Source organism: Cryptomeria japonica, chromosome 5 (genome assembly GCF_030272615.1).
Source record: "Cryptomeria japonica chromosome 5, Sugi_1.0, whole genome shotgun sequence".
In the NCBI taxonomy this organism is placed as follows: domain Eukaryota; kingdom Viridiplantae; phylum Streptophyta; class Pinopsida; order Cupressales; family Cupressaceae; genus Cryptomeria; species Cryptomeria japonica.
In genome coordinates this window covers 885249096-885264922 of record NC_081409.1, presented here as the reverse complement: position 1 = coordinate 885264922, position 15827 = coordinate 885249096, and the positions used below count along the sequence as shown (strand labels likewise).

The window sequence follows — 15827 nt, the reverse complement described above, 5'->3', positions numbered from 1 at the left end:
GAGAGATAGAAGATAAATTTTAGAAGACTGAATTCTTTTATCAATATAAGACTTAAGCACAATTGTGATTCAAGGCCTTTTGTTTTGTAGGATTAACTGTCTAGAACGAAGGCAGGAGCTAGTGCAAAGATTATCAGTTTCAATAGGGATAGGTATTTCATCGCTCGAAAGGAGGACTCAACCATAACAAATGACTCTCAGGGAAACAAAGATATCTTCACCACATCCGAGAACATCTCAAGAATGTGAAGAAATGGATCAAGACAATATGGAAGACTTGAATAAGGTGACATAGGACACTTCAATGAAAGGAAGGAAATTTTGATAACCTTGCATTTCCTTCAGAAATCCAAGGATACTATCAGTGTGGGAGGTGGATTCCCAAATGAGGATTGTTTTACAAGAAGACACTCTATAGGCAAATTCATATGCATGGAAGTACTTCCTCATATGAAGGCAAGCTATCCATATACATCATAAACAAGGGAGTTATCAAAGGCGGAAGCTTCTGGTAAAGGTGATCAAGACAAGAGATAGTTTCAGAAGAGTTAATCAAAGAAGGTGATGCAATTTGGGAATATCTCCTACCTTCGTCTCATTCATTGATTGAGCTTGGAAACGTTGAGCATGAAGAGATATGCCTCATTCATTTACAACTTGTGATGTGTTACAAAGATCAATCAAACTAAGTTGGCGTCCAATCATCACTTATCGAATTACATCATTTCAAGCTAAGGCGTCCAAATTCAATGAATTCGACTTATCCATCAAAGAGATAACTACCACATATTGGCACAAAGTTTGATGCACCTACTGTCGTCATTTATTGGTCAATTATTCAAGGAAGGACGAGTCCATTTTATTGTAATTTTGTCATTGGTCAAGCATTAAATGCTTTCTAATGGGTGTAACAAACCCTAACTAGGGTTTCTATCTTTCAATCTTGGCCATTGATTGTGAATCAATCTAAGGCACTCAATTCGAATGAGACCACTATATATGGCTTTGCTTCTTCATTTGTAAAGGTTAATAGTTAGTGGATTAGTAGCAGATTGCAGTTAGAATCATAGAAACGAGACTCAGACTCGGCGCGAACTCGGCAAGGCTGACCCGAATCAGGACTCGGCAGGACTCAGCAAAACTCGGCGAAAAACCAGTTTCTAGTGAGTATTGCCTAGAGCGAGTTACAAAACCTCAATAAGTAAACACACTTGCAGCTGTGAGAGACCAGCCAAGAGTGTGCAAGGAGATTCTACTTCAGGGATCTTAGTTGGGCTACAAAGAAACCAATTTTGGAAGAGGTGTTTGCTGATAGAAATCTGAAAGAGGAGCTTGCTTTTTTAGCCACCCCCTATTTGGCTTGTTGGAAGTGAACAAGAGTCTTGATGCATTTTTAGATTGGGGTTTGTATGAAACTCCATTTCCAGCAGTTTGAAGTGTTTTTGGACCAGATTAAGGAGTCTTCTAGTAGTGGCTGTAGTGAGGTGGCTGCTTGCTAGGCTGATCCCCTTTGCAGCTCATTTGAAGGTCATTCCAGCCCCAAACTTCGTTTTAGGTAGCCGTCCATCATCGAGATCGCATCTCCAACACAATAGTTCATTCTCCAAGGGTTGTACTAGACAAAAGGGATTTAATATACATAAATCAGACCTATAGCAAGCCGTATCAGCTGTAGGATGTGGAGTCTCTAAACATCTCCAAACTCAAGGGTTAATCATAGCATATATCTACCAATATGAGCATCTACATCAGACCTCTCTATGGCAGCAGTTTGGAGAAAGGAAGAGCAGATTTCTAAATCACTGTGAATCATTTTTTGAGTGAACACCTTGGTTGTTTGCTTGCCTAATGATCAACTCATTAACTACTCTTATGCAAAGGAGCCATCGGGTATGTTAGAAAGTGATTTGAAAGACATTGCTTGTTTGTAATAGCACCATTATCATAAGAAAACTAGTGTATTTGTTTATAGTAGAAGTCTGATTGAAATAACAAGCTCGACTGTAATTCCTAAGTTAGTTTCAGTTTGCTTCATTAATTGCAAAAATATAATTGTTATTTCTCCTTAAAAACTACAAACACAAATCAAGACACATCTTCAAATCAAGACACATCTTCTGCAACTTCTGTCTAGTTCTGAAAGAACACCAAAATACTGGAAAAGATAGTTTATGAAATTAAAATTAACCAACAGGTTGCTACAGAACAGTTCTCAGTAGTTCCACCTAGGGCGGGACATTACAATCTTCTTTATGTTTAATTAATGTAAAGCAAGTTTCAAGAAAAGTCACAAATACACCCCACCATTGCATTGTAAGGTGATGTTTGGGTCTATTATAGCTAAAATGGTTGCGCTAAAGTGAGCTGTAAACTAGAAATGCATGACATAAGAATATTATTGGAATCCTGTGAGTTACTAAAATTTTTCACCAAATTGAGAGTGGAATTGTGATATCATCTGTTTTGAAATTTATTGTAATATCTTATTCAATTCATCATGTACCTGTTTAGTAGTTCATTAGTTCTTGTATTGTTCTTAGGTCTCATCATGTGGTTGCCATAGACATAGATCCAAAGAAGATTGATTATGCTTGCCACAATGCAAGGTTATATGGTGTAGCTGATTATATTGACTTCATTGTTGGTGATTTTTTCCAACTTGCTCCTTTTCTGAAGGTATGTTTTGTTTTCCTTACACAGAATATATAGGAAAGTATACAATATTGCAATTTAAGATAGTACAAAAAGTAACTACAATATGCAATGGCCAGTTGATGGAATACTTATTAACTTGATTAATCTTCACAAAGTAAGTTTGTTTTCATGATATGTTTTTTTCAACAATTGGATGATTGACTATTCCTTAAGCCACACTATACATAGAAGCCAACATTGGTAACTTGTAGGTATCAATTACGTAAAAGAAACAATATGGAACCAGAATATTCACCCAGATATTGAAGATAAGAACTCTCTACACAAATTTACACCACTGTTGTCTTTACATAGCTTAGACAGTAGTCTCATTATGCAAAATTTTGATCATGGTGATTCCACTAATATATATTGTAAAGAGCAAGGACATGTATATAGTTGGAAATGATGGTCCATATCACGGAAGCAATAATCGTTTGGGGAATTAATCGGCAAATCAGAAGTATAAGATTTTTTCAAAAAATCGGGAAAATATCGGTAAAAAATCGGATTTACAAAAAAACGTAAAAAATTGTAGAAAAACAATCAAAAACTACTTTTTTTATATATATTAAGGCATTTCCATAGCATAGAGATATTGCAGGCAAATAAAATAGACACTTGAACACATGAATTGCAGGAAATAGATTTCCGTTGTTTATATTCATATCATCGATTACGTTGCACAAAATATACTACAGCATAAATAATATCTAGATGGTGATAGTTGTCAAAATGTCAATTACAATATAGTTTGTGACTTTGAACAAAGTCAACTTGTAAACTAAGTACAAAATTCCAAAATATCAAATGTAGGCAATGACATGCTAGAGGGCAAGAGGCTCTGATGATGAAGCTCCCGGGTGAGAGCCTGTCCTAATTCGATCAATCTATTGAGGACCAAAGTCGGCTTGCCTCATGATATCAAAATCTTCAGTCTCAAGTGGACGATCAACAACAACATCATCATCATCATAAACATCATCATCATCATCAACATCATCAGCAACAAGCAACTCACACTCTGGATATATCTCATCGAGGTCAATTGGCAAGCCATCCTCAATAGTTCCTGATTTTGCCCATGTAGAAATTAGTGTTTCCCTTACAAGTGAAAAACACAATGAATAGTGAATACACTTTAAAAAACTACAACAATATATTAATATTCTCACCTTGAGCTTTCCTTATCTTCAAGCGAAGGTTGTGATGAACAAATACCAAGTCATTCATCCGTTTTTGTGATAGGCGGTTGCGTTTCTTGGAATGTACGTGTTCAAAACACTCCAATTACACTTAGAAGCCGATGAGCTGCATGGTTGGCTCGAAATGCGCACTGCCATCCACCTTAAATTTGGTATTTCGTCTCCAAAAGAAGCCCACCATGCAGCTGAAAAATACATTACATGGAGATGATATTGTAAGACTGAGAATATCTTATAATCTTGTCAACCTTATTGAGCATGTTGGCAAAATAAAGAGATTGTCAAAAGTTTATAGAGTCTACCTTGTTGAATGGTCTTCTTGCTTTGTATAACAGCCCTAGAAGAGAGAAAACCCTTAGAATGCTTGTACACTTCCAACTCTATCGTAGCCGCATCAAATTTTCCAAGTCAGGAAACATTTTTTCCATGCACTTGAAGAAGCCTTGTTTGATCTCAGCATCAATTTCCATGAAGTCAGTCTTATAGAATAACAAGGGATTGAGCAAGTATCCCGCAACATGGAGAGGAGTGTGCATTTGTCCATCCTATCTCCTATCAATTATATCCCACAACGGCATATACCTATCCTTGTTATTTTTCATCTTACTCCTTATCACCTCCTTGGCCCTATCCATGGCCTCATACACATATCCCATGAGGGGTTTTTCCCCATCCACTAGTCTCAAGTCTTTTACGAAAGGCTCTGAAAATTCTACAATCTGTTCAATAGATTCCCAAAAGGTGGTAGAATACATATACTCTGCCACTGCTATGCCATTTGCTTGAGTTGTGAAGCCAGACTCCATCCACTCAGCTGAAACAAACATTCGCCTCAAATTACCTTTTTGTTTACATAATGTTTGTAATGCAAGGAAATATGTTGGAAATCTTGTCACCCCTGGTCGAACTAGCTCCTTGCCTCCTGTGAAAGAGCACATTATAGCCAAAACCCTTGTGTGATTATAAACAAATTTGGTAACCTTGTCAGCCTTTTGAAATGCCGCCTTAACCCATTCAATTTTTCCAATGTCCTCTAGGGTTAGATCAAGGCAATGTGCTTGCACATGGTGGAAAAAACATGGAAGGGTATTTATCTGTCAGAAGTCTCCCTGCAGCAACACAAGCAACAACATTGTCTGTGATAAATTGAACCACATTTTGTGGCCCTACATCTGTAACTACCACGTCATACATCTCAAACAATGCATTTGTGGATTTCATCATATTAGATGCATCCACAGATTTCAAAAAAACAGTGCCAATCTCACAAAGACAAGGAAGTTAATGAGAGTTCGGTTCCTTCTATCTGTCCAACCATCTGACATGATACTGTAACCAGTCCTAGCCCACTGTAACCGATGTTGTTTAACAACATCTTGAACATCCTCTACTGCATCTTTCAGCATACCAACCCTCAATGACTCGTAAGATGGGGCTTGAAACCCAGGTCCTACAACTGCAATAGCATCTACCATGGGTTGCCAATATGGATTTCTAGAAGCATGGAATGCCATGTGAGAGGAGTACCAAAAATTACCAATTGCCATCTTTGCCTGTTCAGTGACAGTTTTCCTCCATCCTGTACTCTCCAAAGTGGTTTGTGATCCTGGTGTAGTACGAGGTTGGAAGAAAGTATTAATGTTTCCTCCACCTGTGTTTGGTCCACGTGCTATAGAATTAGGTGTTGACCCACATTCCCTAAAACTCCCATCTTCACCGCCCTCCTCACCCAAATGGTTCGTCCTGGGATTTGCAGAACTAGAGCCTAGTTCAACCCCAATTCTTGCCATTTTGGCCTTACTCTCAACAATCCCGTCAAGAGATTGTTTTGCCTGATACGAGACATCTGCAGGGCATGCTTTGCATATCACGGTGTTATTTCCTCGTTCTTTGGACAAATGCCATTTGAAACGATAAATTCCACCACTGATCTCTTCTAGACACCAATTGCACTTGACCTTCGTGCTACCAGGAACGGTTGTGCAATGTGTCCACGCAAAGTCTTTTTGACGTGGCATTGTGATCAAGAATCAGTTCTGCAAAAACATGTTAGTTCAGTCTTTCAACAATTTCAATTGATACTTTTAAACATATGAGTTTTTATGACTACAATCAAATGTTATGACTTGACCAAAAAGACAATTGTGAAGGCTTTTAGACTACATAAAAGAAAGAAAGTTTCAAATGCTTATGTTTCTTGTAAGCATGAATATACCCATTTAGGTCATGTACAAGTAATTCAATTTGTTGAATCATCAATTCCTGCATTGGTGACATGTAGAAGATGACTGTTGCAGCAGTCAAGCATGAGGATTAAGCAAGTCTTCCTCAGAATGCAAGCTGGTAATCTGTGGAAGTCCTACAGAAGATCCACAATGCATTTGAAGCGTCCTTAAGCAATTGGCTTGTAAAACTTCCAAGATGATAATGGAATCATAAACCCACTTTGCTGGTCTTTTCTCATATGCAAAAAATATCGATTTTGGCCTTAGGAGTGTTGACTTCAGTAGTATATTAGTATATTGCATTTGATCAGCATAGAAGTAAAAAAAGTAAAAATCAGTGTTGGTGAGTTTACACAAGAATATTTAAGTTGATTACTGATCAGTTGGTATTGGAGCAAACTTTTTTATGTGACTTGTTTAAGGGTGTTGCTAAAACGTTTTGGATAAGTGTATGTATTTATTCCATATTTGATAGTTGACAACTTGACAAGGAAGTGCAGGCCATTTGGTGGCATAGTTAAGCTATGAGCAAAATTTTGAAGAGAGATATTTTAAAATATTGAAGATACAATTCCAATTTGACGTAAACTAAACTGCAAATAAAATATCATATACTAAACTAAACTGTAAATAAAATTTCATAAACTAAACGAAGCTGAATACCATATATATTATATACTCCTATGACATGGTATTACATGATAAGATGTATAGTCCAAAGGGAAAGCCAGGGTAGTGGGTTCATAGTCGCTCCTAATAGAGACTATAATAGAGATTATAATATGGAAGTTCATAAATAGAGACAGACGTATTGAAAAAAACAAAAACTTTGATTAAAAAAAACCGTAAAACCCTGATAATGCTGCTCCCGGGAAATTTCTCAGAAGACTTGCTCTTGCTCTCGACTTGCAGATTTCTCAGAAGACCAAAGCCACCTAAATATCTTTGATTTGCTGCCCCCGTTGACTTGTATGGATCGATGTGTGCTCTCCGCAGACTTTAAAGAAAACGCAGGCAAAAATATTGCCGTTTTTTTCACGCGGTTTAGGGTTTCTTTTTCGGTCGCGATTTTTCGCTGTTTTTTGCCTTATTGGGTTTTAATCACGATTTTCTGGTGATTTTCAACGAAAAAATCGTTGACTGCAGTTGACCGATTTTTACCTATTTTTTGGGGGAAAAAATCGGTCTTCTCCCCGACTCCCGATTAAACGCGTATAATCACGATTTTTTCCAGATGTTTGCTTCTATGGTCCATATAGTATCTAGTGTGCAACTACTGTAGTTAAATTTTAATTAATCTTTTTGAGTATATCTTACCAGATATGTTCATAACATTGGTAATCATACTAAGTATATCACACCACATATGTTCATAACATTGGTAATCATACTAAGTATATCACCCTACATAAATGCATAAAATTATAGATTGCCATAATTCAAGATTAAATTACTCATACTGAGTACATAAATGCAGCCCATCTATCTCCTAGATTTGTCAGTACCGTTGATAACATTAGGATAAATAAATGTGCAGAACAGGTGTAGTAGGCTGTGGCAGCAATGTGGAAGCAAAATTGGAAGTGCTGGAGACTGTGTAGTTGTGGAGGTGGAAACAAAAGCAGTGGCGGAAATACTTACCTTAAGTTGTTCATTTTCCACACCTTCCTTTTCATAAGCATTCTTAAGTTTGTTTGTAGGCTTCACTGTTTGCAGAGTGACATCTTTCGTTTCATTTGCTTCAGTTTGAGCACTAACTTTTGCTCTGATTCAGATTTCTGCTGCCAATCTTTTAACATATCAATTCAACCTTACAATATCCATTTTAAAGGTTATAGCCATGGAACATCATTTGTTTCAAGGCTTCCTTATTGCCATATTTTCTGTGCTGCTGCCTGTGCAATCTTTCTGTGTGATACTAGTATTATGTTGACTAACATTATTATTGATCACCTTAACTTTGTCCTTCATTTCTGTTTATTTTTTTAATTTTACCGTTTGTTTCCTTCACATTTTGCCCCCTTTCAGCTATACTCAAGTGTTCTATATTCAATTTCTTTTGTGTTAGTCCTTGGTGGTTGACAAAACTATGACATGCCATAACAATCTTTCAGATGCTTACCTGCTTTTACATTATTCACCCTGAGTGAATTATAAAGGAGCTGCGGTCTATCTTCTAAACAGATCAGCTTTTCAATAATAGGTTGTGCACAATCATCTTGCACATTTTTACCTTTGATTTAATCTTGTGGTTTCCAGAAATACTACTAAACCTATAAACTGATTTGAAATCTGGGGGCTTAGTATTGGACCAATTGAATTGATGCATAATGAAAATTAAAGAGATGTTTTTATCTAGCTCTTTGCTCTTCAAAATATTTTGCTTCCCACACCTCTTAGGAGATTGAGCTGTAATATTTGCAGCTTTACAATCTGTGAAGTGTGTGATTATATCCATCAAATCCTTTATAGATGTACCTTCGGTGCTCTCGCCAACATCTATCTTGAAAAGGGAAGATAATTAAGGTTATCATAGAGAACATTGATAGGCTGTGCATCCATACAAATTCTATTTCTCTTTTCTAGCATATTAGTTTTACCTTTGGCTTCTATGATGAACATTTATAGCATTTCTAAAGTGGTTATCCTCCTATTCTATTCGAAGCAACATTGTACATTTATATTTCCTCTTGAGTAGACAAGAGTGCAATTAATGTGAGTATAGTCGTCAAGTGGAGATGACTTGTAGGCGATGCACACTCTAGTAGGTAGGAACTAGAGAGAAATTCACTATTCGATTCTTTGTCGACCGTGAGATCAAGGGAGATGTTTCTATACATTTAGAGATCTTGTGGGAAGCCTCTCTACTTTATTTCAATATCCTAGCTAGAACTTTCTAGTTTTCCTTATATTTGCCTTACGCGTTGTGACTTTGCCCTCGATGGCGAATTTCGGACCTTATGAGGAGTTTGCGAGCAATGCGAACTTTATGGTGATTTTCCAGTTTCGCACCATTTGGTGACTTCACCAATTTCCACCTCTACTTCTTCGCGCTTTTCCTCCAGCTCATGACTTTCGCGGATATGGAGGCCCTTTAAAAACTTTAAACTTTGTTTTTACCCCAAGTGCGAACTTCGGCGCTTTTATCCTTTTCGGACCTTTTAAACGTTTTGGCAATTTTGAACTTTTTTAGACCATTTGGCACCTTTGCCAACTTTAAACAAATTTCGGACCATTTGGCACTTTTGCCAACTTTCAACAAATTTCGGACCATTTGGCACTTTTGCCAACTTTAAGAGAATTTTGGACCTTAAGGAGTTTTTGTCAACTTTAAGTGAATTTCGGACCTTTTGGCACTTTTGCCAACTTTCAGCATTTCTCTCATTTTGGCCTGAAAGTCCGAAATTCGCCCTTCCTGGGCATTTTGGCGATTTTTAACTTTTCTCTCAAGAAGTGCGAGCTTGGGCACTTGGGCGAGTTTGTCAACCTTGGCATTTTGCAAAGAAATTTGCTCCTCCTTCTCCACCAGTTGGCGAAAACCATCATTCATTCAAATCTTGTAAACTCTGTAAGAACAAACATCATGTAATCTATCTCATCGCTCTTACGCGAAAAACGACAACTTTGGGTCCTCATGCGACCTTCAGACACACTGTCCTTTTCTTGGCTGGCTTCGCCAACCTCTATCATCTCACGCCTATTCAAGGCGATTTCACAAGTTTGAACAATCTCTTGGAATTCGTGCCCGAGTGCTCTACTAGCCTAATTGAATCACCGGCTTCTTCGTTCAACATCATCACTTCACAGACCAGTCGTGGGCTCGCTCGAAAGGACCCGAGACACTCTGCACAAAACTCAACAGGGCGAAGACAGAAAGGCCCAAAAAAGGAAGGGGGAGCCTGTCGACGACAGGGAGCGTGTGCAACGCACAACAAAACCCCCATTGCAAGTTACAAGAAACTTACTTGCAATGACACCAAAAAGTTCCTACTTGCAGTGACTGATCCGAAACTTGAATTTGCAAAGAAAATGGCCAAAATGAATGCCAAAAGTAACCAAAATTTTCACAGATATGGAAGATAAGCTTGTGATTGATTTATCTTCAAGAATCGCAGACTTTCCACCTTGGAAAACGTGCCTCAGAACCTTAAAATCACAAATTTTAAGCAGAAATTTGTGGGGTCGTCCTAATTTGTGCAAGTTCAAAAACTAGGACAATAGAAGTTGCATTGAATTGTTTGCAAAAATACCCTCTTGCCTTAGGTGTTTATTTACTTTGGTAGGTTGCTTGCCAAGTGTTTGCATTAATGCCCTTTGGCTGTAGTGGCACATCAGCTATAGAATTGCATTATATTTATCTTGCATTACATCCTCATTTCATTTCAGTCATTTGCATATGTTCTATGATCCTATTGAATGCATATTATAATTATCTTTGTTGAAAACACCGAAAGAATCATCAATCAGCAAGTTTAAACCTTGTGTGCAAAGTGTTTGACAATATTCCTTGGAGTTTAAATCAGCAAAACAGGGGCAGATTCCTAAGGGATACTACCCAGGATTTTTGTGTACTTTTAACCTGAAAGGACATAAAGGAGAAAACGTAAAACTAAAAAGATATAAAAGATAGAAACCCCAACGATATACATACGAACATCAACTGATATTTGCCAACTGGTATCACATTACAAGGGGAGTTTATAACATAGCATGGTTGGCCAAGAATGATAGATCTCGACATACAAAGAGATAGGCTACTCCAACACATTCAAACCGAGATACCAAAGGTTGCTTGTGTATCATCACATCAATTGCACATATCACATATGCATAAAAAGACTACCAATTTGACATACGAGAAATTGGTAATGATAACACATGATTACATATAGAACACACAAACTAAGATACATTCTTCATTATCCTTTTGAAAATATACAAGTCCAAAATCCTTTCTATACATAGTATTGTTGTGACGTTTTCACACATCGCCCCATTGCAAATGGGGACCCCCTACTTTTTAGGCCCTTCCGGTCTTTTGGCTTTGTTTTTGGGGTCTTTTTGTAGCAGTCTCATCAGTCTCTCTACTTTGCAAGTGTTTGGGGGTCATATTGGTCAAGTCTGCCTTTCGTTTGAGCAAATTCGGCTAAGTCTAGGGCCTGTTTTGTCTTGTTTTTGGGTTTATGCCTTTTGTCCTAGATTTTAGGGGTTTCTGTTAGGGTTTTGAAGAAACTGAACATACAAGTGGAATCAGGACCCTTCAAGGAACCTCCCAATAAAATTTGAGCCCAAACGGAGCAACTTTCTATTTTTAGAAAGTCCCTATTTTTTAGGGGTTTTTCTGAGTCCTGGAATGTCATCATTTTGCCAAAAATGAAACTTACTATTTTTAGTAAGTTTCTATTTATAGTAAGTCATTCCTGCACCCTGTCTAGGGGTCTAACGCTGACACTTTGAAGGTTTCTATTTTTGGAAAGTCAGTACTAGTAAGGTCAGTCAGACAAGGCGACAAGGATCAAACGTTCGCAGACATTTCTAATTCCGGAAAGTCAGACAACAGACAAAGAAAGCCAGAAATTGATCAAGTGCTGGAAGCCTATGCCTAAAATGGAAAGCTCAAAAATTCACCAAGGTTCAGGAAGTCATTCCAAAATTGCAAAGCGGGAAAAATTCCATGAATCCATGGCAGAGTGAAAATTGCACCCAAGTATGCAGTTGGGCGCCAAAATGAGGAAGGCAAGGACAGATGGAAAATTCCATGAATCCATGGCAGAGTGAAAATTGCGCCCAAGTATGCAGTTGGGTGCCAAAATAAGGAAGGCAAGGACAGATGGAAAATTCCATGAATCCATGGCAGAGTGAAAAATCTGCCCAAGTATGCTGTTGGGCGCCAAAATGAGGAAGGCAAGGACAGATGGAAAATTCCATGAATCCATGGCAGAGTGAAAATTGCGCCCAAAAATGTCGTTGGGCGCCAAAATGAGGAAGGCAAGGACAGATAGAAAATTCCATGAATCCATGGCAGAATGAAAATTCTGCCCAAGTATGCAGTTGGGCGCCAAAATGAGGAAGGCAAGGACAGATGGAAAATTCCATGAATCCACGGCAGAGTGAAAATTGCACCCAAGTATGCAGTTGGGCGCCAAAATGAGGAAGGCAAGGACAGATGGAAAATTCCATGAATCCATGGCAGAGTGAAAATTGCGCCCAAGTATGCAGTTGGGCGCTAAAATAAGGAAGGCAAGGATAGATGGAAAATTCCGCGAATCCATGGCAGAGTGAGAAATCTGCCCAAGTATGCAGTTGGGTGCCAAAATGAGGAAGGCAAGGACAGATGGAAAATTCCATGAATCCATGGTAGAGTGAAAATTGCGCCCAAGAATGCCGTTGGGCGCCAAAATGAGGAAGGCAAGGACAGATGGAAAATTCCATGAATCCATGGCAGAGTGAAAATTCCGTCCAAGTATGCAGTTGGGCGCCAAAATGAGGAAGGCAAGGACAGATGGAAAATTCCATGAATCCATGTCAGAGTGAAAATTCCGCCCAAGTATGCAGTTGGGCGCCAAAATGAGGAAGGCTTGGACAGATGGAAAATTCCATGAATCCATGGCAGAGTAAAAATTGCGCCCAAGTATGCAGTTGGGCGCCAAAATGAGGAAGGCAAGGACAGATGGAAAATTCCATGAATCCATGGCAGAGTGAAAATTGCGCCCAAGTATGCAGTTGGGCGCTAAAATAAGGAAGGCAAGGACAGATGGAAAATTCCATGAATCCATGGCAGAGTGAAAAATCCGCCCAAGTATGCAGTTGGGTGCCAAAATGAGGAAGGCAAGGATAGATGGAAAATTCCATGAATCTATGGCAGAGTGAAAATTGCGCCCAAGTATGCAGTTGGGCGCTAAAATAAGGAAGGCAAGGACAGATGGAATTCCATGAATCCATGGCAGAGTGAAAATTGCGCCCAAGTATGCAGTTGGGCGCCAAAATGAGGAAGGCAAGGACAAATGGAAAATTCCATGAATCCATGGCAGAGTGAAAATTGTGCCCAAGTATGTAGTTGGGTGCCAAAATGAGGAAGGCAAGGACAGATGGAAAATTCCATGAATCCATGGCAGAGTGAAAATTCCATCCAAGTATGCCATTGGGTGCCAATATGAGGAAGGCAAGGACAGATGGACAAATTCCCTGAATCCATGGCAGAGTGAAAATTCCGCCCAAGCTAAAAGTTGAAATTTCGCCTAAGGCATAGAATCCAAGGAGTCAAGGAGGAATAAAATGCAAAATTCCCCTCACGCAAATTTTTGAATTTGCTATTTTTAGACACCGAATCTCAATGGAGTGTGGAAAATTTTATAGATTCAGAATAGTGGTAGAATTCTCCATCCAATGAACCTGGCTCCTAAATTGTAGGAGGATCCCTAAAAAATAGGGATGTTGAAAAGAAGACATGGACAATTCACAAAACAATGAATTCCTTCCTCGGGAGGAATTCCCGCCCTAGCCTTGTGGAGGGCGCCAGAATGAAGGATGCATGGAGAAACAGGCAAATTGCAAGAGTCCTTGACCAAGGCATTTTAGCGTTGTTGTGCGTTGCACACGCTCCCTGTCGCCGACAGGGTCCCCCTTCCTGTTTTTGAGCTTTTCGTCTTTGCCCTGTTGAGTTTCGCGCGGAGTGTCTCACGTCCTTTCGAGGGAGTCCGTGACTGGTCCGTAAAGTGATGGTATCGAAGAAAAGAGCTGATGAATCCACCCGGCTAGTCTAGCCCTCAGGCACGAATGCCAAGAGGTTTGTTCAAAATTTTGAAAATCGCCTTGGATAGGCGTAAGGTGATGGAAATTGGCGAAGCCCGCCAAGCAAGAGCAGTGTGTCTAAAGGTCGCACGAGGACCAAAGTCACCGTTTTTTTGCACAAAGAGCTATGAAGTAGATTGCATAAGGTTTGTCTCCACGATGTTTGTGGGATTTGAGTAAAGGATGATTTTTGCCTGCTGATGAAGAAGCGAATTTCCTGACCAAAGTGCCGAGGTTGCGAAACTTGCCCAAATGCCTTGGAGTTCCGAAGCCTCTGAAATCCAAATTTGTAGAATCTGGCGAAAACTGGTCTGGAGTCTAAAATTTTGCTAAAGTTCCCAAAATTGTCTTATGGGCCGAATTTTGGACCCAGAGGCCAAAGGTTAAAATTTCACAATGTTGAGAATTTGCCAAAATCGCCCAGGGGGCTGAATTTCGGACCCTGGGGTGAAAATTTCAAAATTCAAAGTTTCCTACTCGGTCCGAAAATCCTTTTTAAATATTGCAAAAGATGGGTTTAGGTCCGAAAATCACTTAACATGTCCATTTTCGGACCCTGGGGCGAAATGTGAAAAAATGTTAAAAGTTGCAAAGAGACCCTCAAGGTTCGAAATTCGCTTTAGACCTCCAAATTCGGACCCTGGCTCCGAAATTTCAAAATATATCAAATTTGCAAAAGATGTTATGAGGTCTGAAGTTTTTTTAAAAAACTTGCAAAGAGTGGCGTAAGGTCAGAAATTGGTGCAAATTTGTAAAAGCGCGTTTAGGTCCGAAGTTTTTGCGAATGGCATTTAGGTCCGAAAACCTTTTCTAACTCACAAAAACACTTAAATGCTCTGAAATTTGCAGAATCAGACAAAGGTCTGAAGTTTGGCAAAGCGTTGAACTCCAAAAATCTCCAAAATCGCAAAAGGCGATGAATGCTCCGAAATTCGCCAGAAGGTTAAAAATCTCCAAAATCGCAAAAGGTGATGAATGCTCCGAAGTTTGCATAGAAGGCGTCCAGGTCGAGCTCCGAAGTCCTTGCAAAGTCTTTGAAATTTTCCATAGACGCGAAAATCATGAAGGACGCCATGGCTCCAAGGTTTGCATAGCTCGCAAGAGGCGTTATTGGGTCTGAAGTTTGCCCTGAGGATTAAATAAAAGCAAAGTTTAAATTTCAAAGGGCCTTCATATCCCCAAGGCCACGAGGTGGAAGATAGACGCAAAATTTACAAAACTCTCCAGAAGGTCCGAAAATGAGAAGATAAAACGCCAATCAAATTTGATAAACCCCCTCCACGCTGCTACATTTCGTGTAAAGGAGACCACGTCCGATTTTGGAAGGCAAAGAAAGCTAATTTCGCGCGATTCATATTCAAGTTAAAACGCTGCATTAGCTATTCCAAATCATTCAAATTCAGATTGCCAATTACCCAGGGTAAAAACCATTTAAAATGATAAATTCTCTTTCGTCCAACAACTGCGAAAAATTTAAATCAAGGAGATAACCGTTGGAATTCGAAACTTTGTAGAACCGTCCATTCGCCTTCACGCAGCAAGGGCGGGCAATTCTTTGCCATCCGTTTCGTCAGGTAAGTATGCTCTGTCTTCCTTGATCATCTGAAATGCTTATAAATTAAACAGACATATGTGCGAAATCTGATTAAAATGCCTAAATTTTTGAAATCTGCATCTCTTTCGCTTGTAAAACGTTGTTCAAAGCAATCAAAATTTGGAATTCACTCCTAAGGTTTAGCCAGAAATTGCATTTTGAAACTTAGGAGAATTTTTCATGTTTTTTCTTTGTTGAAAATTAATCCAAAATCCAGAAAACGTTAAGTATAAATTCGCAATCAAAAATCTTCATGAATGTTGTGGTTAAAATTGATCAAGCCCTTTTTAGCTAGAAATGTCGCTCCATGTCCAATCT

The 15827-nt window shown here is 38.9% G+C and overlaps 1 protein-coding gene across 5 annotated transcripts in view; it reads left to right on the top strand.

Annotated features, from left to right (window-relative positions):
- LOC131028011 (uncharacterized) overlaps positions 1-15827 on the top strand; it is a 202597-nt gene that overhangs the window by 127564 nt on the left and 59206 nt on the right. For all 5 annotated transcript variants that reach the window (XM_057958126.2, XM_057958125.2, XM_057958124.2 and 2 more), the window contains one exon: positions 2541-2676. In XM_057958126.2, coding sequence (XP_057814109.1) covers positions 2541-2676 — 136 coding nt within the window. The remainder of the gene's footprint in view (positions 1-2540; positions 2677-15827) is intronic.